Raw genomic sequence first — 27,812 nt, 5'->3', positions numbered from 1 at the left:
CAGAAACAAACATTCCTGACTCCTCCTCGGTGATGCGCTTTCTACGCTCAGTGATGTAGTGGCCTGGCTTCTTGCAATAATGGCATTTGCCCTTTTTGGCTTGCGTGCCCCCTTGTTTTTTACTTCCTTGTGAGGTGTCAGAAGTTCTAGAGATTTGCAGAGCATTTTTTACTTGGTTGCCTTTGCCCTGTGTCTAACCATAAAAGCCTGCTCAGAGGCTATGACATCCACACCACTATTTGTTCTTGTTTGCTCCTCTTCTAGAAGAAAATTTACTGACTGAAGAAAAGTAATCGGTTGCGCAGTAATCCTCATGCTGAGGTTTAAGGCCGTATGAAAAGTCAAGTACGAAGGAGGTAATGAGTCCAACGTAGTAGATATCATCTGTGCATTTGAATAGTACTCATTGATATTCATAAGTTGCTCATGCAAGTCCCGAATTTTGTTCAAGTGATCGTATATAGAATCACCCTCATCCATCTTCAATGTCTCTAGCTCTTTCTTTAAGAAAAAGATGCGAGTCTCATTCTTACCAGCAAACATCTACTCCAAAGTTAGCCAAGCTTCTCGTGAAGAAGCTGTTGAACGAATGTGGGGGATGATGGACCGCTGAATTGCCAATGCAATTACTGACAAAGCTTGTGCATCCCGTGTATCCCATACTTTTTGAGCTGCTGATCTTTGGGTAAGTGGCTGAAGTAGAGTAGACTGAGCAAGTTGAGGTGCCCGTTGTCCATGTCCTTCTGGAGGAGGAGTAGGTGGAGCCACAACTCCGGACCTAACTTCTTCTCCACTGACATAATCCCAAAGATTTTTCACAACAAATACATTCTTCATCATGAAGGACCAAAGTGAGTAATCGCTACCATCCAATTTGTCCCTTGGATACATAGGTAAAAACATCACCTCCCTGATTTGCCATGATAATCAATGCCAAAAGAAGCAAATGAGCAATGTCCAAGCTGGACCAAACTGGAAGTCTCAAAATTTTCAAAAATTACAGCAAATAGCTTGCTGCAATTAGTACACTGAGGTACACTCTGTCAAAACTGTCTGTAATGCATGCAGTCCAAGGTGCATTCAGTGTTTAGCAACACAGTATGAGCAAAAACCCCAAAATTGTCCAAAACAGTCTATCACTGATTGAGATTGCAGTACATGTGCTAATGTCTTCAAAAACCTTAAAAGACCCAAATTTTTTGATAAATTTGCCTAAAATTTTGCATCAACCGTGTCTCGGACACGTACTCTTAAAGTTCTGTGCCTGCTTGGGCAGAAGCCCCCTTTTTCCAGAGATGAATTCTGGAATAAAAAATTAAATTTTTCTAAAAGAAAAAATTTACCTTGTCGAGCTGAGCTAATGGCGGATTGGCGGACTAAGAAAAATGGCCGACAGGCTCTGCGTTGGACACAAGAGCTCAGACGGGCGGCCGTTGAAGACAAGGTGGCACAAGCGAGCGGCACTGGAGGCAGACGTGGCGTTGCTGGCAGAGTCGAACTAAAAGAGGACGAGCGGTGCTCAACAGGCACCATTGTAGAAGGGGCAACGCAGACTAGGGTGAGGGCGATACAGGTCAAGTGGCGGGCGGCACAAATAGGCGGCGCCAACAGGCACTAGGGGGCAGCAGGCGAATTGATAGACGAAGGGGCAATGCTGGGCATCGCAACCAGGCTTGTGGCAAGCGTCAGAACCTTGGCGGGAGGGTGCAAATTGGTGGGCAACTGGGCATTGGTGGTGCAAGATGACTACTTTTGACGAGCTCAGGTTGACTGAGCGGGATCAAGGCAACTCCTAGAGCTGACAGTGGACTGAGGGTTGATCTTGAACTCCCGAAGGCTAAGCGGAGTTGAACTGAGCAAAGCCTCTACTCTGATACTAAATGTGAGAAGGAGAGAGGATCGATGCTCAGCTCAGAGGGCAGTAAACAATGTGAGAGTGAAGCATGACACTTGATACAATGGATTGAAAGAGTGTCATTCGAAAGTACAAGGTACAACCCTTAAACCTTAGGGTTGTAGGGGATGTTCACACCTAAATACGATAAGTGCCCATAAGTGTGTGACATATGCACATACGAAATAAGACAATTAGTCTGGGGGGAAAAACCTCTCTTATCGAGAGTAAAAAGTGCCTGAGTGTCCTATTGATCACCGACACTCCTATGTGAGCGTAGGCGTAAGTGAGGCATAAGTGAAAACCCAACAACTCAGTCCGGAAAGGAGCCTATGGTGAGAATTAAGCAGAAGTGGCATCCATTGCCAACTTCCCAAGATTCTAACATGCCAGAGATCCTTCTAACCTCATTGGAGACATCATCAATGAGGAACTGCAGTTGATCTTGGCTCACAGAACCAAGAAATATGAAGAGTTATGTCAGTAAACCTTCAAACAAAGATTGCATAAAGAAGGTATACTTGATTCTTTCTCATCAGATGTAGTGCACAAGTTTGATGATGTTGTAGGGCTATCAAGCCTCCATTAGGGACAGGTCCCCCCTCTTGAAGAGAGAGATCCAGAGTACATTTTCTACTTTCAGCCTATCTCTAATACTTTGGTCCAAGGTACACAAGTCTCTACTTTTGTTGCTTCATCTCTCTCTTTTTCTTCACTGCCTTTGCAACATGTTGGTAGAGACCAAGTTGAAGCAGAGTACCATACGCAGAACATATATGTCAATTCAAGAAGGGGTGATTAGAGGGCTTGTTTGATTGGTTTGCTGAGGCTCACCTTGTCTCTTTGCAGACATCTAAGGATTCAACTCTCGTTCATATCTATGAGCTATCTTCCAACAAGGTGACTACAAAGTCCCACTCTTTACAGCCGAGCACTTCTCCTTCTGTTTGGATTGTGGACAATGGAGCTGCATATCACATGACTCCCATCCTAGATTTATTTCTCATCCGAGTCCCTGCAATTGGGTGTGTCTGGGTCAGAAATAACTCCTCCGCCAAGATTCAAGCTCAAGGTCATGTTAGTTTTGATACTGATTAGGATCTAGATCTGACTACCTTGGACAATGTCTACAATGCCCTGCAACTTGGGGTGAACTTGTTATTAGTTCAGCAACTTTGCTAGTTGGAGCGAGCGGTTTTCTTTACAGTGACCATAGTGGAGGTCCTTGACTCTCAGAGTGGTTTAGCGATTGCTCGAGGTGAGGCATGAGCTAGTGGCCTGTACCACATGACCTAGTTTCTTTCCTAGATGATAGTTGAGGGCTCCGGATTCCACCACTTCTAGACTTAATCCACCATGACGAACAATGAGTGTCTTTTAGCATTATGGCTTGTGCTATTTTGGGTATGACTTTCTCTATGAGTTGTCTCGCCTATGGATGGTTGAGAGCCTCCCACGCATGAAACTATTTAGAGATATCTATAAGTTCTATTAGCTAGAAAAATAGCATAGTACTCCCTTCCCTCCGCAGTCTACACATAGAGTTGGGACGTCCCTTAGATTGATCCGTGTTTATCTTTGCAGGCGAATATCTATTGCCGCCTTGAATGGTGTGTTGTACTTCTTTTTGATATTGGATGATTTCTCTAGGGTATATGTGGATGTATTCCTTAAAGCATAAATTTGATGCATCACTTTGCAAGCCAGTATCTATTGCCGCCTTGAATGGTGCATTGTACTTCTTTTTTATAGTGGATGATTTCTCTAGGTATATGTGGATGTATTTCTTAAAGCATAAATTTGATGCATTCACCTACTTTTTTGCATGGGTACTGTTGGTACATAACTAGATTGGTCGTCGTGTAGGATGCATGTAGAGTGATAGTGGTGGTGAGTTTATCTCCCATGATTTTATTGAGTTTCTAGAGGAGTATGGTATCTCTTGTCAGTCTATCTCTACCGATTGCCCTTTTCAGAATAGAGCTGTAGAGGGTAGGAATCGCATACTCATGAGTATGGTATCTCTTGTCAGCCTATCTCTACCAATTGCCCTTTTCAGAATAGAGCTGTAGAGGGTAGGAATCACATAGTCATGAACATGGCACTCTCTATGCTATTCATAACAGAGCTCCGTGAGCGCCTTTGGCTCGAGGCTATCAACACTTCAGTATACATCCTGAACCGGTGTCCCACTATGGTGGTCCTCTCAAATGACTCCGTATTAGGCATTCTTTGGCTCTTGGCTTGTAGTTTTCTACTTTAGAGTCTTTGGGCATCATGCTTATGTGTACACTCTTGATGATAAGATATGAAAGCTATGATGCGGTCCCTAGCTACTTCACTGATATGCCTGGTGGTGAGTCTGTGGTGTCTCGTGATAATGGCTCTAATCCGACTGTGGTGTGGCCTCCTCGAACGTGGTCCTGCTAGATGGGGTCGTCATGCTCAAGGAAGGGAAATAGCTCTATCCAATGTGACTCCACGGTGTGGCCTGTAAGGTGTCTGGCGAGGTGGCTCTGTCTCTGCAAGGCTGGTAGTGTCAGTAGAATCGGCTCTGTAGAAGAAGTCTGTCACTGCTCTGTGTGTGTGTCCCTTTGGGTGAGCTGGCCTCCTGTTTCGCAATAGTGCAATTCGGCGCCTCTCGAGCTCCAGGAGGAAAAGACCTAGGCATCTCTGGTCCTCGTACTCCATGACGCGACGAAGGGGTCCAAATCCATCCCAGAAGAGGCAATCGTACCGTCCTCATATGTCATAGTATACTGTGCATTTGCATATGTAGTGCTCCTCCGTCTCAGGCTCTGGACCACAAAGCTAGCAAGTCCTATCCTTTGCTAGGGTATTTGTCCATCTACCTGTCTCCATCTGGAGCCTATGTGAGGAGGTGCGAATCTGTCTGATACCCATCTCAGGCTCTGGACCACAAAGCTGGCAAGTCCTATCCTTTGCTAGGGTATTTGTCCATTTGCCTGTCTCCATCTGGAGCCTATGTGAGGAGGTGCGAATCTGTCCGATAGCAACCCCTACGCTATGGGAGAGATGGGTGTGTATATATGCTGGCCGAATAGTGAAACCATCATTAGAGAGGCACAAGAAATGACTCCTATAGAACTCCATCCTCGATCCTAGAGGGAGTGGTGGGTGGATCCATGTCCTTGCCATCTCAATCCTCAAGATATCAGCTCTAATCACCTGGTTCAACTTTGATCGGCTAAGAGAAAGTGTAGGGTAGTCAAGGCTATAATCCAAAGGTGGAAGACGGTCAATATCCAAACCATGTAGGCTCATCTAAATAGCCATCTGTGAAAACCAACAGTTCTTCTCGCCTCTTGTTGCTAGTTGTCTAGATGAGGTTAGTGCCAATCTAGAGTATGTATGGCGTGGAAGTTCCCATAGTCTGTGCCAAAATGTCACTGCCCTGAAGAGTGCCTCCATGACTATGGGTGTTGCCCCTAGCTCTGCTCTGACAATGGGGTGTGGGGTGGAGGGTTTACTCCTTAATCATGCATGCTATCATCATAATCAATGGCCTTTCCATGCTATCCCAGCCATCATAATAATCCCTCTCTACTCCAATCTGATTAGTGAGTGAGCTAAGGCGCCTATGGTACAAGCTGCAACCCCATACCTCTGCTCCATATAGTAATGTAGGTGTGACTAGGGTGTCAAACAACCAAAGTTTAGTGTGGGGCTCCTGGAACTGTATGTGAGCACATTGACTCTCAAGTGCCCCTAGTGCTGGGTATCCATGTGCTAGATGTGCCTCTGACGCCCCTCTCAACGAAAAACGTAGGCCAGAGAAAGTGACTCCCAAATAGACATATTCCCTCACATGCGTATGTCTCCCCCAAATGTGAATTGGTACATAGATCTAGTCACCCATGCTGCTGAAGTATTGAAAACCATGGCTTTGGTCTTCCCAAGGTTCATTGTGAGGTCTTTATCTCTACAAAAGATGTGCAAAGCATCTAGATGGCACTACAAACCCTCCGGTGAATCTGAAATAAGAAGAATATCATCTGCATATAGTAATATCGGTATCAGCACCCTTGCTAGGTTGGCTCCAGCTCCTCCTGGGTCTATGTAATCAGACACTTCATCTATGTATAGACCAAACAATGTGGATGAAAGTGGACATCCTTGTTTCACTCCTATAGTATTGTCAATCCTCTCTGATAGCCCCCCAAGTGCTCATACATGACCTGTCACTGCCTCATATAATGCATAGACACCCCATCATATACCCTCTGGTACTCCAATGTCCTGCAATCTTTGCATGATGCGTGTACAAGGCACTGTATCAAAAGCCTTGTGAAAGTCTACAAAACAACAATAGATCCTCTTGTCTCGGGCTCGACCCTCCTCAATAATGGCCTTCAAATCACCACATTAGCTATTTGAAGGAGTCAATTCTCTTTTGGACTTGAATGCACGGAGGACAGCCCGTGTATTTAATTAGCATGGACAAACTTTATTTTGCCCACATATAAAATTTTGTTTTTGAGAACAAAGAATAATCAAATAAGGTTGATAACCTTTCTTCTTAAAAGATTTTACTAATACATTTTTTCCACTGTCCAATTGAAGCTTGTTGGGTTTGACTCATGCCTACACTCGCAGTGGAGTGTCGATGATCCACACTAGGACACTGGGGCACTTTTTACTCTCCGTAAGAGAGGTTTTTTCCCCCAGTCACATTATTCTATATTTGTGTGTTTAAGTTACACAATTCGGTCACTTACCACACTTCACACACTTTCGAGTGTGAACGCACCTTAAGGCACTTACACAACCCTAAGGTCTAAGGGTTGTACTTTGTACTTGACTTATAGACTAGTGAATGAATCGTGCGTTGAGCTATGTCTACACTCACTCTCTCTATTGTCTACATTGTGTGTTGAGTTGATTGCTGCCATCTCCTTCTTCAACATTTGATATCAGAGCTGAAGGTTTGCCAAGCTCCTCGTCAGCCTAGCTCGAGGCTCGCTCAGTCTAGCTCCTCCCAGTCCGCCAGCATGCTCACCACTTTGCAGTACACCCCCCGACTAGTGCTCATGCCCCCAACTAGTCAACAGCTGCTGCGCTGCCTGTCGTGTGGCCACCGTCTTGCAGTGGCCACTGCCTAGCAGCCGCGGCCACCTCCCTATTCAGCAGCCCCTTGCAGTGCTTGTGCAAATAGCACCGCCTATGCAACACCTCGTCCAGCTCCACTGCCAGCTCCAGACATTCTATTTACTAGCCTGTGTTGGCAGCTCTTCGAGCTCATCTAGGCTGCCGCCTGCCAACTCAGGCAATCTCACCTGCAGTTCTAGTATCCACCCGCCTCGTCTTCGGCTCGTCTCAGATATGACAAGTATATTTTATCATTTTATTCAAGAAATCAGAGCTACAGCAAGGGGCTCTTGCAAGAACTGTGCATTTTTGCTCCAAAAAGTGCTTTTGTGCACAAATTGCAGAAATTTCTTGGAATTCAGGCCAGAAAATTTGGAGCTTTTGCATGAGTGGCAGACATTGGCATATGTACTGAAGATTCAGTCTGAAATTGACTGAAATTTTGCACATTGGACAGTTAAAGTTTGGGGCTTTTGCATTTTTTGTGCTGCTGAACATTGTTCGTGCATTGGACAGTATGCTATTTGCTGAAATGTGTAAATTTCAGCACATTGGGATAGTAGTGATCAAGTAGGACACAGTTTTGTTAATTACAGCTTGGTGTTTGCTATAATTTCTGGAAAATTGCAGATTTCCAAGGTATTCCAGCTTTGGTTATTGCTCGTGCCTTTTGCAAGAGTGACATTTATTATAGCCAATCAAGGATAGAGTGATGTAGTCACTTATGTATCTAAAGAGGATAGATTGGATGGCAATAACTATTCTCTATGGTCCTTCGTGATGAAGAATGTGCTTGTTGCTAATCTTTGGGAGTATGCTACTGGTGAAGAAGTCCATCTTGGAGTTGTGGCTCCTGCAACTCCTCCCCAAGGAAGATGTGGTCGGAGGCTAGCTCTAGATCAGCCACTATCCCAAAGAACAACTGCACAGAAGGTTTGGGACACTCAGGGTACCCAAGCATTGTCACTTATTGCATTGGTAGTTCAGCAGTCCATAATCCCGCATGTACGATCTGCTACTTCTTGAAGAGTAGCATGGCTTTCACTTGAGTAAATGTTTGCTGGAAAAAATGAGACACGTTTCTTTCTTGAAAAAGGAGCTTGAAAATGTGAAGATGGACGAAGGTGATTCTATGGAGGATCATCTTAATAAAATTCAAGACTTGCGTGAGTAGTTGATGAATGTAGATGAGTATTATTTTGATGTATAGATGATCTCTACTATTGTGAATTCCTTGCGACCTTCTTATTTGGCCTTTGACACGGCATTGAATCTCACAATGAGAATTTCTTTGCAACCACTTATCTTTCTTTAGTTGGTTAGTTTGTTACTGGAAAAAGAGCAAAGAAGGAAAAACAATGGGGTGGATATTTTAACCTCAGAACAAGCTTTTATGGCAAGATAAAAGGGTAGGGGTAGTTAGTCTAGGAATGCTTCGTAGAGTTTTGGAAGCTCAAACACTTCATAGAACGACAAGAAGCAGGGGACATGCAAGCTAAGAAGGGCAAGTACCATTATTATAAAAAGCTAGGTCATTACATCACAGAATGTAAGAAATGCATTACCAAGGAGAAAAAGGAGTCTAGGATGTCTGTTTCCGATGCACCTTCTACTTCTACTGCTATTGCTATGGAGTCTACGTCATTTGTTATTGACCATGACTATTGTTTTTACACTTACAATTGCGATTCTTCTTGGGCAAATAGAGCATTAAGCTCTATAGAGGATGCCAGCACTTGATTCTTTGACAGTGGTGCTTCTAAGCACATTACATCACACAGGAATTTGTTTGCCTCTATTGTTGTAGCTCCTATTAGCAAATTTGTGCAATGTGCCAATAATGCATCTTATCCTATTAGAGGTGTTGGAGAGATTGACTTGAAAGCCATTGATGGCTCTACTCTCCGTCTGTAGGATGCATTATATGTGCCAAGGGTAAAGAAGAAATTGTTGTCCATTTCTTCTTTAGCAAAATGTGGAATGCAAGTCACATTTGATGATGACAAATGCATGGTCAGGGATAAGAAATTCTTGACTTTGGTATTGGCTGGCACATTATATCATGGACTCTATGAGTTAGATACTCATTCTATCGATTAGTCAGTCTATTTGGTATCTACTCTTACTCTTGCTATGTCACAGGTAAAGTTATGGCATGCTCGCATGGGGCATGTTAACTATGGCAATTTCATGCTTATGCAACATACTCAAATGTTAGGTGGTTTACCTCTCCTGGAGAGACCTCCTGAGCATATTTGTGAGGGATGCATTTTGGGAAAAATGCATCGGTTCTCTTTTTCTCGTAATGTTGCTTTTAAGGCAACGGCCAGCTTGCAGATTGTGCATTGAGATGTATGTGGACCTATGTAGACAAAGTCATTGGGTGGATTCTATTATTTCGTCACCTTCATTGATGGCTTTACTCGCTTTTGTTAGGTCTATTCATTGGTATTGAAGTACGACACACTCTCCAGCTCATACTCTTTGCTTGGGTCTTCGAGACATGGGAGTTCGGGGGTTAGTATTCATTCATTGCATAGTGTGTTTGCTGCATGAGCATCGTATTCTATTTAGATTCATTCAGTTTCTTATTCACTGTGTTCATTGTCTCTAAGTTATCCTAACCCTATCTGTGTTCTATCATTAGTTTGTGCTTTGTCGTACAATTGTATTTGAGTTTCTATGTTAGGGTATTTCTCCACATTAGGAGCTGTGTCCAATTAGGCTGCAGCTTTTATTCCACTCATGCCACTTTTGGCTTGTATGCCAATGCTGCATCTGCCTATTTTTGGGCAGCTTCTTATATGGTGGCAGCGTGTTGCACAGTCCAGTCCACTATCCTCCCACTCTTGACCCCTTAGTGCTCTTAGTGCCAATACATGTTGCACATCATGTAGGGCCTGCCATCGTGCACATTTCCATCTCTTAGGCTGATGGGTTCAGTGCTATTAGTATTTTCAGGATTCATTTCACTTCATACTGCTTGAATGTGTATTATAACATGGTGTCATTGTCAAAACTTGTGTTCTACTGGCTATGGTTCCTGTATTTTCCTGTGATTTGATCAAACATTGCTACATTTGCACCAGCCATTGCTATGCTTTCCCAAAATCCTCGACTGTTGTGGCTGATTTTTGCACTTAAACAGGTCCTATTCAACCTCAAGCAGGAGCCAAAGACTGCATTTTCTGTTGCCACCCATGTTGCTGGCAGTTTAAACTAGTCACTGGAGCTTTATCCATGTTTGTTGAAATGAAAAGAGAAAGAAAGAGAGAACTGCAACATTCAAAGATAGGTTTTTGAGCGAGTTTTAAAAAACTAATACAAAAAGGAGGAAATGCAATAGTTAGAAAGAAAGGAGATAAAACATTCAAAAACATTTTCATACAAAAAGGTCTGTGCTCTTGGTACTGAAAACAATACCTTGGCAGGCCTGCAAATTTTCACTTTCAACCCTAATCAAGCCTAAGTGGAGGTCCCCATTAGCACCTAGGAGCAGCCTGGATTTTAGCAGCTATGTATTGCTTCTGTGCAGATGCTATTTTCTAGTTCAGCTATGGACTCATTTGATGAAGACTCTTCTATGCCCAGTCCTGTCCTCTTTTATTGGACAGGGTATCCACATATTAAGGCACAGGCTGCCCATATTCCCACGGTTTGGAAGCTAGGTGCTGTGGCTATCCTGATATTGCCATCATTGCTTTTGCTGCTGAGTGTCTTCTCCATTGGTCAAGTGAGAGATCATGTGATCCTGAAGCTTTCTGATAGGGGCTGCCAAAGTCCTGAAGGAAATTGTCTACATGGTGGTGTCATATCCAATGGGATAGCAATGATGGAGGTCTTTGTGGCAGCAGTGAGAATGCATCTACCAAGTTGACCCTTGGCCTACTCACCAGGCTCTTAATGTTCTAAACTAGATGCAGCCATGAGGTAGGGGAAGAGTTTACCATTCACTCCATATGATGCCACTCAACCACTTCATAGTTTGAAATCTAGCCATGCAAGGGGGAGCCAGCTAAATCTTTCTAAACATTTATGCACTTGCAATGGATAGAATGAGCAAGAGTGGTGTGAAAAAAAGTATATTATCTTGAAAGTGTGTCTTGAAAGAGATTCGTTTCTTCATGATGTGGGCCTATTAAATGAGAATGATTCTCCAAGAAACTATGCTATCTGCAGTTGTTCCACCGACCAGTAAGGCATATCCTATCTTTGTGATACTGAACTGTTCTATGGGGATGGTTGGGTATCACGTGGATGAGATGAAACATAAAATGGGGAACGAGAACGAGGAACAGGGACGGGAACGGTGAGAGCAGGCCAAGCCTAGGAAATAGGGACGTGGGAATGGGAACGGCATTCAAAAATTAAAATTCATGAAAAAAATGTAATATTTCACTTGTAATCCATGTGGAATGTTAAAACCAAGGTATATAATCCACAAGGACAAATCATTTTAATTTTTAACTTTAAAGATATCATGTATCATTCTAAAACTAGTCATTACAAATTGAATTACAACTTACAAGGCTCAAGAGTCAAGCTAGTCAACACATAATACATATGTCATAAAAACAATGAACAATGAACCAAACTTTAAAGTCTAAGCTGAAAGAACATGCCCATTGCCCAAAAACTTAAAAGACTACAAATATGAAGTCTAATCTCTAGACTGAAGCAAAATGCGGCATGCCAAATTAGCCCAAAGGGCAACTGCAAGCCTGTTAAGTACAAATATAATGTCGGCTTGACTCAATGGCCCAAGTGTCACACTGTCATTAATGATCATAATATCATATATAATGTATATGTATCATGCAACTCATGATAAGTAAACTAAATCAAAGATTATCGTCATGATTTGAGGCTGCTCTAGCTACTCCTAAAGTGCCAGCCTCATCATCATGTGTACCATGAACGGTTGCATCTCCCTCAACATTAGCATGTGTCTCCTCTTCTTATTGCATCTCCCACTCGGTGAATGGATCGGGCTTTGTTGTCATATTGTTATATAACATCCTCAAATTAGCACTAACAAATACTAGATCGTTTGTCCTCTCCACACCAAGACAGTTCCTCTTCTTTGAAGTAATGTGAGCGCTTGCACTCCACAATTGCTCCAAACAAGAGGAGCTAATTGACTGACTCAAAATATGGATGGCTAGCTGCTGCAACTCAAGACCATCTGAACCATAGTCCCACCACAAAGCTGCCCCACTTACAGCAATCCTCCTGTGCATCCCCACAACCAAAAGAACCCCGAAAGGTCCTATAATATGAAAGATGGTCTTTGATCTTTCATCTAGAGTCATGATCAAGCACTAGACGAGACAATATAAGTCTCCCTGCATCTACCACCTCAGTGTCATGCTCCTGATCCTTTCCCTAGAACTCAGGATCCACAACAAATGCAGTTGCATGCATGATTAAGCTATAAGAGTTCCACCTCATCACAACTAAATGGTATATCTCCTCATATGCCTCATCATTTGGTACAAACTCTTGCATCTTTTCATTTAGCCTATCCATAGTCTCATATAGCTTGTCAATGCAAGGTTGCATAGCATCCATAACCTGCAATAAATGCATAATCCGTGATACCATAGCATCTATTCGCTTTGCATCATCCCAAAAAGCGGAGTTATTTACTTTTCCCAAGCATAAGATATCTATAGGAGTATCTGCCAATGCTAATGAGGTGAACTCATCACTAAGAAATAACTGCCTCAAGGTACTACTACATTCTCTTAATTTACCTAGCATCAAGAAGTTACTGGTATTAGAGTATTTTAAAAGTGTCTTCTTTGATCGCAAAGAGAAATGATGGTGAATAAACTGGTGATTCAAAACAAAGCTAAACATTTGAGCTCCTTGGTCTATGACAGGTACAATCCATGACAAGTTACCAATGTTCTTTAGTAGGTTATTCAAGCAATGAGCCATACAATGTGAAACTATAATATGCAAATAATATCCTTAGATAATAGCACTTGTTGTCCTATTTGTGGGCTCTCCATCTATATCAAATTCCACAACATGCTATGGGCCAATAAGCTCAATATCTATAATCCACTCTATTGCAAGTACATCTACTAACTTTCCTGTCCCTGATGCATCATGTGAAGATATGAAATGCATTTCCGCACGAGAATAAGCAACCATGCCATGAATGGATCGCTTGCATGTATCACTCCAGTCTCCAACCATCAACAATGAATGAAACTTCATTTTTAGCCCACAAGCTCTTTCTAGTCACTACTGCTTGCTCAACAAAGCGCTTTTCCTTGCTGAGCAAAGTTGTGCGTAAGGTCTCTAATAATGGAGGTACATACGAAGGGCCATACTCACCAATCTTCTTGCACATCAATTTTAAATACTCTAATCTGGCTATACAAAATTGAATGTAGTCATGATAGAAAAAGCATGCGAGTGATGTATCCACCTCTTCCTTCTTCTTGGGATCCCAACTAGCATCAAGTGTGCTTTGTCTATGTGTAACATGTGGTGCCATTAATGCCATGGCCAATACAATGCCTGCAAAAGGTGTGAGATAGCAGTTCCTAATTACTGATCTTTCTCTAGGCACATCTAATGGGTGCAACACGTCATGGTCTAGATGGAAGATAAGCTTGTTGACCTGCTACACTGTCATGAAGCTCCCTTTGCTTCTCCAAGGTTACATTAAGACAAATTGTACCTCTAAATTTGGCTCATGTAGAGATGAGCTAAGACCTAATTATGCATAAGACAAAACAAGTGGCAGTTAGGAATCCATATTCTAATATTTAAGTAGCTTTGAAAAATTAAAATAAATAAAAATTTGAAATAGAAATGCTTGGTTTAACGTATTATCTTGTTTGCTTCACTAGTTCGCTTGTATGGGCAAAACTTGCAAGCCCATGGTCGAGATCCTCCACCACTCAATGGATGGTCAGCATTTACTTCTTTCCACCATGGCCAATCATCAGACCTTTCTCAACCACTAGCACGACAAGCGGGGCAGGAAGATGAAGCCATTTCAAGCTGAAAACTAAAATAACAATGGTTGAAGAAAAGCCTAAAGGACTGGCTGTTATGAAGAGACTTGAGAGAAGGGACAAGACATAAGAGTGAGGGAGAAGTTGAGAACTTAAAACCTAGAAGAGAGAAGGGAAAAGGAGAGAGGGGAGAAGAAAGAAGAGAAGAGGAGAAGAATGGAGAAGAAAGAGAAGAGGAAGTAGAGGAATAAGGAGAAGAAGGTAGAGGCTGCGGCATCAAGTATCAGGAGAACTGGGCAGTGATCAGTAGACAAAGTAGTGCCAGTCAACTGCCCTACCTAGCCTCTGTGTGAGAGCATCCCCATTCTCCCATATAAAACATGTCCAGTCACTCCAGCAAAACTCCGCCTAGCCACCTGTATCCCCAAGAGAATTCCAGCGACCCCTCCCTCCTGTGGAGCTGGGTCTCTCCAAAGCATCCCGTGCTCCTATTGCTAGTAGAAAGACCTTCCATGCCTCCTGCTCCTCCCCAACCATACCCTAGTAGTTTCTGTCTCTGCCCTGTTGGTCCTCTAAGGCCTCCAGGTTGTTAAAGTCTCCAACAATCTGGGAGTCTACCTATGGGAGTCCTGCTGTGATCTCCACCCAGAACCTGCTGCGTGCCCTAACCTCAATAGAGGCATAGATATTGACTCCAAGGAACGAGTTCCCAATATCCAATCTAATCCATAGAACCCTCCCTACCATAATCGTCCCGTGGTCACCTATGCAGGCGGTGAGGCTCAGGCCAATAGAGGTGCATACACCTCCACTCCTACCATGGGTACCGATGGCGTGCTCCCAGTAAGTGTATGAATTGCCTGGGTGTACCTTCCCTACCCGATGGGCCTGGGCGAGAGTGAGCTTGTGCTCCTGCAAAAGTAGGATGTCGATCCGTCCAGTGAGGATAGATTGCAACTCTTGTCGAACAATCAACTTCTTGGAACCATGTGCCGCACTGTAGTGGAGGCTATTCACATTCCAAGATGCAAGATGTAAACTCATAGGGAAACTTGTGATTGACCGAATAGGCATCTGTTCTGTGTGGAAGTTGCTAACGAAGAAGAAGAGCTATGGGGCATGTGGATGCGCTTTGCTGCAGGTCTGGATGGTGAGCTCCATTCCCCATGGTGGCCCTCGGGCAGGGACCATTCTCCTGTATGAGGGGTTTGAAGGAAGAAAGCATAGTTTGGTCCATCCGGTGGTGCTAGTAGATGGACCTTGCCACTCCTTGACTTGCGTACCATGAAGATCCCCACCTCTGGAGGTAGTGGGAACTCTTCGCATTCCGTAACTCTTAGGTAGGACCACAGACCACTGCGAAAGAACTCGTGTGGTAGCAGTTGCGCCTGTCTCGGGAAAGAGTGACGGGCGGCATGGCCAGATGAGCTGGTGGCTGTGTGGGGAGGGGGGAAGGGGCTAGGCTGCTAGTGAGTGGAGGATGTCGGCATATGGGGATCCTCACCTCGTGGGGAGAGGGGGGATGGGTGGGGATTAGGGGGACTAATCGACAGGGAGATGGTGGGGAGGGGGAGGGTTGAGGGATGGTGGGGTGGTCTGAGGCACAAGGCGGATAGGGAGGGGGGGGGGGGGGGGGGGGGTGGCTCTGGAGGGGGGGCTGTGGGCTAGGATCGGGGGGGGGGAACCGTTGGGAGAAGGGGGGGGAGGAGGGTGGATGTGGGGGCTATGGGCCCTCGGGTGAGGTGGCTTGTGAGGGGGCTATGGGCCCTCGGGTGAGGTGGCTATGGGCCCTCGGACGAGGAGGGGGGGGGGGGCTGCAAGGCACTCTGCCGGGGGGACAATGCTCACCCTCTTGCTTCCTGTTGCTATGGTTGTGTTTGAGGGGCCTGCGGCCCCCCTTGTCGTCTCCCTCTCTGTCATCTTTGGACCCGTGTAAAATCGTTAGCATCCACCTATGGGCTTGTCGGCGAAGCCGCCTTGGCTCCAAAGTGCGTTGAATCTGCTACTTGATGCCCAAAGTCATGGCAACACATGCACTGTCCTGGTTGCCCAATCACAATAACTTGCTACCTAAAAGAGTGTCCGCCTGCCTCAATCTCCAAAACTGTGGTATATTCTTTGTATCTTTCACTGCTACCCGTACCTTTGGGACTCTTGCAGCTGTCACTGTGTCCGCGAAGGAGGCGGGAAGAACAATGCCGAAGAGCGGTCCAAAGTCCTCCACTAACTGGTGGTACTCTACCGCCAATCCGGAGAAGAATAGGGTGACCGGATATCTAAGAAACATGTTATGGAGCGCGAATCCCTCCACTGTGAAGCCACTGTACCAGGGAACCATGTATATGACCCCCTTCGTGGAAGCATAGGGTGAGCTATCCACTAGCTCATGGGCTACGTTTTCCGAGGTGAGTCGTACCATGAAGATCCCTTGATCCATGAGAAATGCCTCCGTGATCTGTGTTGTGCCAATGCGCAGCGTGGAGTGAAGCCAATCTCAAAGTTGGGCCCTAGATGAAAAGTGTCCTACAACCTGACCAAAAATCGTTGTTTCTTTCAGCTCCAGCTCTGTGGCACGAACGGCTAAGAGCTATTCCTCAGAGAGGATGATGCGCAAGGTGTTTGACTGGGGGCACTCGCAAATTGCACCGGTGTCTCTGACCCCAGAGGTTTCCATCTCGCGTCCCTGCTGAGAACCTACCAAACATGCTATTGTGCTACTTGGGGGGGGGGGGGAGAGAAGTTGGTGCAAAGGGAGGGAGCAACTAGAGGGGGGAGGAGAGGGAGGGAATGTTGTTTTCTGACAAAACGAGGGAGGTGGTAAACTCCACTGACGGCCTGCTCGCCATGAGCACAGCACGAGTGGTGAGTTTGCCAGACGGAGTCAGGGCCACAAGATAGAAGAGGTGGAGGGGATTAGATGGAGAAGACAGGAGGGTCAAGCGGAGGAGGTGGGGGAACAGGCGAGGGGAGAAGCTAGCATGGAGGATTAGGTGGTGGGTCAGGCGGGGGAGGAGAATGGGGGTCAAGCGGAGAAGGCGGGGAGGTCAGGCGGAGGAGGCGGAGGAGACGAGGGGAACAGATGGAGGAGGCGGTGGGACAGTGGATCAGGTTGCACTCCACGGGGGTAGGCGCATCATGGGGGAGGGGCGGCGCTGGGCAGGAGAGCAGCGCGCCACAGGACAGTGGTGGGGGGCACACTGGTTCGATGGCAAGGGGGGAGGGAACAGCAGCGTGTCGGCAGAAGCTTGGGGATCAAGTCGGTATTGCTATGTTTTGAAAAGACAAGGCTGAAAAAGATGAAAAGAAGAGAAAGATTGTATCCAAAGTTGAGTATAAGATACTATGGGGCCTTCCAGGTGTTGGAGAAGATAGGCGATGTGGCATATTGGCTGAAATTACCTGCACATTGGTGGATATGCAATGCCTTTCATGTCAATTTGTTAAGGCCTTTTCATGGTGATGTGCCAAAGGATATTTTTGCTGAAATTCAACTTGAGGTTGAGGAGCTGAATGAGGTTTTGGTACTCTAGCAAATTTTTGCACATAAGGAAATAAGGTCAAAGGTAAAGTTTCCAAGAGATCAAGGTTGCAGCCATACGTACATACAGATCAACCCGTACCATACAGATCGTACTGTACGGATCCGTACGCGTATGAATTGATCAGTATGTTTTTCTTTTTTGAAAACCCCTTTTTGACCTTCAACGTACGATTTGGGCTTATTTTGGAATTTCGCCTGCAGCGCTCTATTTCGTTGTCTCTGCACACTATGCACATTGCAACCAGGTAATTCTTACGCTCTCTCTCGCTCATTGCCTTGGTCCCTCATGATGCATCTCTGTCTCGTACTGTACTCTCTCTCTCTCTCTCTCTCTCTCTCTCTCTCTCTCTCTCTCTCTCATATCCAGATAGATGGGAGGGTATACAGACAGAAGAACGCATATGCCCACTATGCGACAGAGAGCCAGAGACAGAGGAACACTACATCTGCCGATGCTCTGTATATTACGACATACGAGGTAGATACCACTGTCTGTTTCGAGAGGGTTTTGGACCCCTGAGACGGATCATGCAGTATGAGGATCAGAGATGCTTGGGATTTTTCCTCTTGGAGCTCCAGAGGCGCAGAGCAACAATTGTACGGAGTAGGAGGCCCCCACAGCTCGGCTCACATAGACAGAGAGCAGTCACTGACTTTTTCATGGATACACGACAGAGTATGGCAGATACCACTACTACTGCCACACAGCCTACAGGAGTACATCATCATTGGACCTCATCTTCTGTAGGTGTCCCTTTGGATAGAGCAGTGGCACTTAGCCGGTCTAGGCGCCCACGTCCACCCGGACGAAGGCCTAGACATCCACACCACAGACAAATTAAAGCCATCATTGAGCGCCACAGGAGACAGATGCCAAGACGCCTTAGCTATGCAGAGATACACTTCCCTAGAGAACAGACATATCATTGACGGAGAGTTTTCCTTTCTCTACTCTCACTTTCAGATCACTGACATGTTTCCCTTTTATGGGACACTATTTCATTTCATTTCCTTTTCAGTCTTATAGGCATGTTTTTCATCTTTTTTCTCGTTCTAGATGAGAAACACACCATCATTGTATGTACTGCTTTGGTCTCACAGGCCACATTGGCCTTTTAGAGACGTTAATATACTCTCTCTCTCTCTCTCTCTCTCTCTCTCTCTCTCTCTCTCTCTCTCTCTCTCTCTCTCTCTCTCTCTCTCTCTCTCTCTCTGACGGGCGAGCGTGCTGGTCTGACGGGCGAGCGTGCATGATGGGATGCTGGTCTGACGGGCGAGCGTGTCTGACGGGCGAATGTGTCTGACGGGCGAGCATCTGACGGGCGAGTGTCTGACGGGCGAATGACGGGCGTGCTGACGGGCGAGCGTGTCTGACGGGCGAGCATGCATGACGGGATGCTGGTCTGACGGGCGAGCGTGTCTGAGGGGAGAATGTGTCTGACGGGCGAGCATCTGACGGGCGAGTGTCTGACGGGCGAATGACGGGCGTGCTGACGGGCGAATGCTGACGGGCATGTGACGGGCGTGGACGAATGCTGACAGCGAGCGTCTGACAGGCGTCTGATGGGCGTGGACGAGCGTCTGACGGGCGGGACTGTCGTGAGTGCCGCCACCAGGGAGCTGCTCTGCAAGGTCACGTCTCTGCACAGGGAGACAGCCACTGTTCTGCAGGACACGAATGTACTTAGAATGACATGAATGCTGGCTTGTCTGCTGTGTCCTGGGTGAATGTACTGTGGCAGCAGTGACGAATGCAGACACTCTCAGATTGCAGACACTCTCTCAGACTGACACAAATGCAGGCACTGTGAATGTACTGTGGCAGCAGTGACGAATGCAGACACTCTCTCAGATTGCAGACACTCTCTCAGACTGACATGAATGCAGACACTGTGAATGTATCGTGGCACTCTCCCAGATTGCAGACACTCTCTTAGACTGATATGAATGCAGACGCTGTGAATACACTGAGATTGCAGATATACTCAGACTGATGTGAACCTTGCATGCTGTGTGGACTGGAAACCTACGGGATCTCAGACTGACGCACATTAAAATTTCATGTTACAGTCATATCTTATGATGCAGTCACATTGACAGTCTATGATATACTGTCTCTAGTTCATGCTAGAGTGACAGTTTATGTCACTGGTTTACTACTCTACCCAGACTGTAAACAGTTTTATGCTATAGCGCATACTATAATTACGATGGAAGAAACTGACAATGAAGGAATCACAAAACCAGCCATGGAGACAATGTTTCATACACCGCCAAAGAACACGAGATACAAAACCTATGGGCGTAAAACCCGAGATTGGAATGTCTCTCCAGGGTCGAGTAGATATGGGAAGACATCCCGCAAAATTAATGAAACACTATATGAGGAGATGTTGACCATACTCCGTGCTGAAATACGTACCATGAGGAAGGAAATGGAAAAGGACATACAAGAGCAGGTTCGAGCTGAAATGATGGAGGAACTAAAAAAGGAGATGCAACAAACTTTGGATGCACGCATGGCAAAGAAAGACTCATTGATCTCTAATCTACAAGAAGAACTAGACGAATGCAAAAAGAAACTGGACACACAAAAGGAACCACAAACCACACCGGAACTACAAAAAGAAATGGATGTTTTAAAAAAGGACATGCACACCTATGCAAGTGTGGTGGAAGGCACCCAAAAGAAAATGGAGAATGTTGAGAATACCGTCAAAGAAAATGCAGAATGGATAGATGTGGCAAAAAAGAACAAAGGAATGCATGGCAACAAAGTGGAAGTCATGAATGCCACCTTGGAAGAAGAGGCAAAAAGGCGGGTACGCGCACTCCACGTAAGAGTGGTTGGACTAGACGAGAAAAGCTCCCCAATTGAAGATGCTACAGCTCTTGCCACCAAAATTGGAGCTACAAATGTACCCATCGTTGGGGCTTGGCGAGTCGGGAAGGCTGACACAAAAACAAAAGTCCTCATCTTAAAGTTTCGAGACCTGGAAAAGAAGAGAGCCTTCCTCTCTAAGAGGATCGCTCTCAAAGGAGAAAAGATCTACCTAGATGAAGACCTCACCCCAGCCCAGTTAGCCCACAGGAGGGAAAATATGCCACGTGTTCTAGAGGCACGGAAAGCAGGTAAATGGGCTGTATACAGAGATGGAAGAGTCATCATCACAGAGAAAAGGACGGCATGACGGTGCGCGGCCTATGAGACCCTGAAGTTCACACTGTGGAATTGCAATGGCTCCCTTAAGACAGATGTAGGTTATTTTGAGGATACTTTCAAAGGTATAGACATTGCTATGTATACTGAGACACATCAATGTAAAGACAGCCGTTTACCCGATGTATATGGATATGGATAGGAAAGTGTATATCGCCCTCAACCTAGACGGCCTGGAGGGACGAGGGGATCAGGAGGTGTGGCAATTCTATTTAGAGAAGAGCTCCGAGATACAGTCCAAGTGGTACATAGAGATGTGGAGGCAAGATACATGTGGATCAGGTTACGTACAAGCAGAACTCGCGACATGTATATTGCCATATGCTATTTTCCCCCTGCATACTCTAAGTTTGCCCCTAAAGAGGCATCCCCGTATACACCACTATATGAGGACATAATGGGATACATGAGAATTGGGGATGTTCTACTAGCAGGAGACTTTAATGCACGCACAGGAAACAACCAATCTGCTTTCTTTGACACTAGTGATGAGATGTTCAGAGATATTGCATTAGATGAAGTGGGATTAGTTAGATCAGCCCAAGATAGAGAGATAACAGAATATGGAACACACCTACTGGCACTAGGAAGTGCACATGGTTTGGCCATCCTTAACGGGCTACCACAGTGGCCAAGATCTAATGGCTTCACATGTTGGAATAACAAGAAGGGGTCAAGCACAGTGGACTATTTGATTGGATCACCCAACTTGCTACCTGACATAAAAAGTTTTGAAATCTCAGACAGACCAATTGGATTAGTAGCAGACCATGCTATTCTAGCTTTCACAATGCAATATGGGCATATACATGAAGCACAGTCACATATACCAAAATTACCACGCTATGATTTTGTGGAAGCGACCTCACACATATATAGCATTACTGTGCGAGATGCATTGAGGGAGCTAGACACACAGGCCTCTCTGGATGAGTTTACAGGACAGTTGGCCGAGATAATACACACTTCAGCAGCATACGCTTTCCCACACACTACACCGTCAGATAGACCTCCATGAGGTAATGCTCCACAGAATGGCTGGTATGATGATGAGTGCAGAGAGACACGAGCACGTTTTCAGCGAGAGCTGGCACTTGGTATATGCACCCATAAGCATGCTCGAACACTCTTCAGACGGTTGGTACGCAAAAAGAAGCAGGAATACCTGAGCAGACTAGAAACAGAAATGTATTCCATGTTCTTGGGGCAGGACAGCAAGAGAGCGTGGAAAAAGATGCATGAGAGCCAGCCACTCCTACAGATTACTAGACCAGATGATTGGCATGGATATGCTTGCACACTCTATGATATCCCTGGCCAAGAGCCTATGCCACTCCCCTCAACCTCAAGACCAGCAAATTGCAGATTTTTCACAGAAAAAAAAGTGAGGAATGCCATATGGAAGCTGAAAAATGGAAGAGCCCAAGACCATGAGGGTTTAGTGGCTGAACACTTCACGCATGCCTGTGATATTCTGGCACCAACGCTGGCTCACATCTTTAATAGGGCAGTCTGTGAGGGATTTCCAACCTGTTGGCCAGACCATATTATTGTGCCGCTCTTTAAGAGTGGAGACCCCGCGCTACCTAGTAACTACCGAACTATCATGATTGGACACATGCTGGCCAAGATATATGGCTCTATCGTGGAACAAGCGTTGAGTGAATGGGCCGAGATGCATGGCCTGAGGTCAAAAGGCCAGGCTGGCTTCAGGAGGGGACATACAACTCTAGACCATATCTTTACGTTGAGGGCAATCATTGAAGAAGGCAAGGCATTCAAGAAAAAGATCTATTGTTGTTTTGTGGACTTTCGCAAGGCCTTTGACACAGTGCCACGTGCTAGACTCATGAAAAGAATGCAAAACATTGATGTGCCCGTAGAGATACAGTGGAGTATCTATGCCCTATATGAGACAGTGACAGGCAGAGTACGAACACCTGAGGGCATCTCAGATACAGTCAATAGCACCATTGGGGTGAAACAAGGCTGTCCACTTTCACCGACACTTTTTGGGCTGTATATAGATGAAATTTCAGAATATGTGGATAGGATAGGTGGGGCCGGAGCCAACCTAGCTGGAGTGCTGATACCATTACTGCTTTATGCCGATGATATTGTACTTATATCTGACTCACCTGAGGGACTAAATAGACACTTGGATGCATTATCAGCTTTTTGCAGAGATAGAGATCTTAAGGTGAACCTTGGGAAAACTAAAGTTATGGTATTTAACACTTCAGCTGCTTGGGTGACAAGAGCTGAGCACCAGTTTACTTTTGACGGAGAGCCAGTGGAGATGGTTAGGCAGTATGTTTATTTGGGGGTCACATTGAAGGGACCACAGTTCTCTTGGAGAGAGACATCAGAGGCTCGTTTGGCAAAAGCATATGCAGCCTTAGGGGCATTGGAGAGGCAATGTGCTCACATACAATTTCATGAGCCGCACACCAAACTGTGGCTTTTTGACACCTTGGTTACACCCACACTCCTATATGGGGCAGCTATTTGGGGTCCGAGTCTCTTTCACACGAGGAGACAGCCTTTGGGAGACCAGGATGGACCAGAGAAGGAATACTATGATGGATGGGAGCATATGGAAAGACCACTGGTCATGATGATCTCACGCATGATACGAGCGAAGAGCTCGACCCCACATGAGATTATCAGAGCTGAGTTGGGGGCATCACCCATGGTGGCTGAGGCCTTGGTTCAGGCAGTGACTTTCATACATAGACTATGGGAGCTCCCCCAAGATAGATACCCACGGCTAGCCCTGGCCTCTTCTAGACAACTAGCAGCAGACGGTGACAGACACTGTTGGTATGCTCAGATGAGCACATGGATGCGTCTACATGGTCTGCAGATTGACAGACTACCCCCCTTTGACTATAGCCTGGATTGCCCTACACTTGACCTAAGCCGATCAGAGCTAAACCATGTGATCAGAGCAGACACACTGAAGTTAGATACGGAGAAGACCTGGATCCGACCCCCCTCGCCCCATGGCACGAGGATGGCACACTACCAGACCCACTTCCTCCAGGTATCTGAGGATGGTTTCATCACCCGACCCAATTACATGGACACACAGCTGCCTCATGGACTACGCACAACTATTGGTCAGATCCGCACCTCATCCCACCACCTGAGGATTGAGACAGGCAGATGGGAGGGTATACAGACAAAAGAACGCATATGCCCACTATGCGACAGAGAGCCAGAGGCAGAGGAACACTACATCTGCCGATGCACTGTACATTACGACATACGAGGTAGATACCACTGTCTGTTTCGAGAGGGTTTTGGACCCCTGAGACGGATCATGCAGTATGAGGATCAGAGATGCTTGGGATTTTTCCTCTTGGAGCTCCAGAGGCGCAGAGCAACAATTCTACAGAGTAGGAGGCCCCCACAGCTCGGCTCACATAGACAGAGAGCAGTCACTGACTTTTTCATGGATACACGACAGAGTATGGCAGATACCACTACTACTGCCACACAGCCTACAGGAATACATCATCATTGGACCTCATCTTCTGTAGGTGTCCATTTGGATAGAGCAGTGGCACTTAGCCGGTCTAGGCGCCCACGTCCACCCGGACGAAGGCCTAGACATCCACACCACAGACAAATTAAAGCCATCATTGAGCGCCACAGGAGACAGATGCCAAGACGCCTTAGCTATGCAGAGATACACTTCCCTAGAGAACAGACATATCATTGATGGAGAGTTTTCCTTTCTCTACTCTTACTTTCAGATCACTGACATGTTTCCCTTTTATGGGACACTATTTCATTTCATTTCATTTCCTTTTCAGTCTTATAGGCATGTTTTTCATCTTTCTTCTCGTTCTAGATGAGAAACACACCATCATCATTGTATGTACTGTTTTGGTCTCATAGGCCACATTGGCCTTTTAGAGACGTTAATATATCTCTCTCTCTCTCTCTCTCTCTCTCTCTCTCTCTCTCTCTCTCTCTCTCTCTCAACCGCGAGCGGCCAATGTACTACACGATTAATCTCATCTCTCTCTCACTCCCGAGTCTCTCTCTCCCTCTCTCTCTCTCTCTTTCTTCCTTTAAAGTATGCTCTAAGCTCTGTCTCTCTCTTTCTTTGTGTCACACAACTTCCAGGATCCAATATGTCGAAGCCATGCAACCCCTACTGGCAGGAGCACACCAATGTCATCCGTGTTATTAATACACCGACCCAAGCTGGTTCTGGCACGCGTAGATGGCAGTGCAAGTATTGCAACTTCGAGCTCACGAGCACAATTTCTCATGTCATGATACATTTGACAGGTATTGGCACCACCAGCAATTGTGGTGGGTGCAAGCAAGTGCCGCAGTATATCAGAGACAAGCTCATTGTTGAGAATTCATCAACAGCAAGGGGTTCAAAGAAGGTAAGGGGCAGCCCAACACACTCTAGATGCACTTCATGATGCGCTTGTGGGGGAGATGGGTGATTCTTCCACACAAGATAGCCAGCCTACAAGGGGCAAAAAGAGGGCCCGTGTCATGCAGGAGGTTGATGAGGATGATGATGCACATGTGCTGAGACAGAGTACTTTGCCTTCACGTGTGTCATCTCTTTCGTGGGGTGAAAGAGAGACAAAAAGTGGCTAAGATGGAGATTGCTCGCACTCTTGTGGAGTGCAACATCTCCTTCAATGTACAGAGGACTGATCAATGGAAGAGAATGGTGAGGACCATAGCAGAGATTGGCCACACAGACTCATGGTCCGAGGTGGAGTATAACAAAATGCATACCACGACACTTGAAGAGCAGAAAGCCTTGATAGACAAGGCATTGGTACTTGTCAAGGCAGGATGGTAGTCTTTTGGGTGCACCATCATATCTGATGGCTGGAGTGATATGCGTAGACGACACATTATCAATATTTTGGTGTCCTCATGTCTTGGCACATACTTCTTGCGGATTGTGGATGCAAGAAAGGCAGGAGAATCCATCAGTGCTGAGTTTATTTATCACCACATCAGACATGCAATTTTGCATGTTGGGCCAGAGAATGTGATCCAAGTGGTGACAGACAATGCTTCAAATTGCAAGCGTATGGGTGAATTGGTCGAGGCAGAGTTTCCTCGCATTGCTTGGACTCCTTGTGCTGCACATTGCTTGGACCTGCTGATGGAGGATATCGGAAAGTTGCCATGGGTGCAACCTCATGTTGCAGATGCCACGAAGATCAGGAGCCATAGTGCACTTGATATGGTGCGACCCTCGAAGACCAGGTTTTCTTATATGTTCCTAGTCTTGCAAAGGCTTTTTAGATAACGGGACCCAGTACTACAAACTATGGTGGACTTGAAATGGAGGTTTATGCACCATGCGCAGATAGAGGCCACTAGATACATTCAGCAGAAAGTGCTTGACGAGGCCTTTTGGACAGACGTATAGAGCTTGATAGTGGCATTGTAGCCTATCCATGTCCTCCTCCGAGTCACAGATATGGAGGGCTCTACAAGAAGCCAAAGCTGTTTAGTGAGAGCACTCTGCTCACGCAGAAAGACCAGTACATCAACATAATGTACAAAGAGGATGAGCAACTTGAGGTTGATGCAGAGATGGTGAGTTTTATGAACAATCTAGGACCATCCTTTGCTAGAGCAGTGGTTTTGAGAGAGGAGGCTACAAAATTTCCTCTCATGTGGTGGCAGAGCTATGGAAGACAAGGTCTTCCAAAGCTGACTCATCTTGCTCTCTGAATCCTCTCATAGGTACTCTTAACTCTTTCACAATTGCATCCATCTTTAAAGTTTAATTCATTAAGGGTTTTGACCCCGAAATCGTATCGTGATTTGTGATCGTAGGATTGTTCTACTGTTGCTTGTGAGCGCAATTGGAGCGCCTACTCCTTGGTTCACACGAAGATCCACAATCGACTTTGTACCGCTCAGCTGGAGTGATTAGTGTATTGCCGAGCTAACATGAAGCTCGTGCGAGATTATCATGCTTTGGGGACACCCAAGTAGGTATATTTAACTGTCCAATGTCGTACGTCTTTTGACACATTTCAATATAATTAAGTCATTTCTTGTGGTTCTGACTTGTCGGATTTTGCTTTTCCATGGGCAGATCCGACCCGTATGAAGATGGTGCTAGCCTCTACTGAGGACAACGTGGAGCAGCATGTCAGAGACGAGCAGGTAGATATTATACAACTTCTTCATAGAGAGTTGGAGAGCATCGATCGTCGTGTCACGAGGTCATGCGCACGGGCTTTGGCGATACCTTTGCGTGAGGAGGCTGCAGATTCAGAGAGTGCTAGATGGAGGAGCATTCGTCGGGAGAAGGTGCCTGTTTGTACGCAGTGGACTCGAGCGAATGAGGCTGTCACTCTCATTAATACTCAGAGAGAGCCAAGAGATGATGATGTAGCACATGGATCTCATGATACATCTTTCACATCATCACATGTGCCTGTGATGGCAGAGCCTGAGTTTGACGACGAGGGCAATGTCCTGACAAATGGGGACTTGCTCTGTTCTGGTGCATCGTCATCATCATCATCTAATGAGGAGTTTTGACTCTTAGATCACGTTTCATTGTGGAGTCTAGACTCTGGACTAGCCCTTATGGGCCTTTTGAGGACATTTCTATGATGTAGTGTTGCAGCTTGCTATGTAGTGTGTGCATTGTATTCAGTTTGTTTTGGAGCATTTGCAGCCTTTTAACATGGATGAGAGTCGGGACTTTTGTTGTGTAAACACTGATTCATCAGTTTATATAGAGCTAAGAGTGGTGATTGGTGATTGAAGATTGATCTCTAATTGAAAACTGGTTTTGGTATTTGATGTTTGATTTCTGAAGTAATAAGTTTTACAACGTGCAGCAAGGGTTTTGTGATTACTAATCAAATGCGTAATAGCAAAGACCTTATTAGATTGTCTTGTAGGTCTCTCTCACAATTTAAAATGTATTTGGATCTTTTTATGTTTATTTTGATATGAAATGCCATATAAATTGATATTTTTTACAATGGTACGTATTTTTACGTACACAATTTTTATCTGTACGGAACAACGTACAAATACATACCGTAC

The 27,812-nt window shown here is 45.6% G+C and overlaps 2 protein-coding genes and 1 pseudogene across 4 annotated transcripts in view; all 3 read left to right on the top strand.

The window, feature by feature from the left end:
* Positions 1 to 27,812, top strand: part of LOC148030654 (Pentatricopeptide repeat (PPR) superfamily protein) — a 143,120-nt gene that overhangs the window by 105,469 nt on the left and 9,839 nt on the right. The gene's annotated exons all lie outside the window — the stretch shown is intronic.
* Positions 1,361 to 24,839, top strand: LOC148030656 (uncharacterized; annotated as a pseudogene).
* LOC148030655 (uncharacterized) lies at positions 24,777 to 27,358 on the top strand. The gene is made up of 2 exons (XM_087687297.1): positions 24,777 to 25,149; positions 26,840 to 27,358. The coding sequence occupies exons 1-2, from the start codon at positions 24,887 to 24,889 to the stop codon at positions 27,294 to 27,296; spliced, it is 720 nt and encodes a 239-aa protein (XP_087543423.1). The 5' UTR covers positions 24,777 to 24,886; the 3' UTR covers positions 27,297 to 27,358.

The sequence above is a fragment of the Lygodium microphyllum genome, chromosome 10 (assembly GCF_053477565.2).
Source record: "Lygodium microphyllum isolate KBCC chromosome 10, Lygodium_microphyllum_v1.1.10, whole genome shotgun sequence".
NCBI classification, from domain to species: domain Eukaryota; kingdom Viridiplantae; phylum Streptophyta; class Polypodiopsida; order Schizaeales; family Lygodiaceae; genus Lygodium; species Lygodium microphyllum.
Note: the sequence above shows the minus strand (reverse complement) of the source record. Positions and strands in the feature narration are given on the sequence as shown.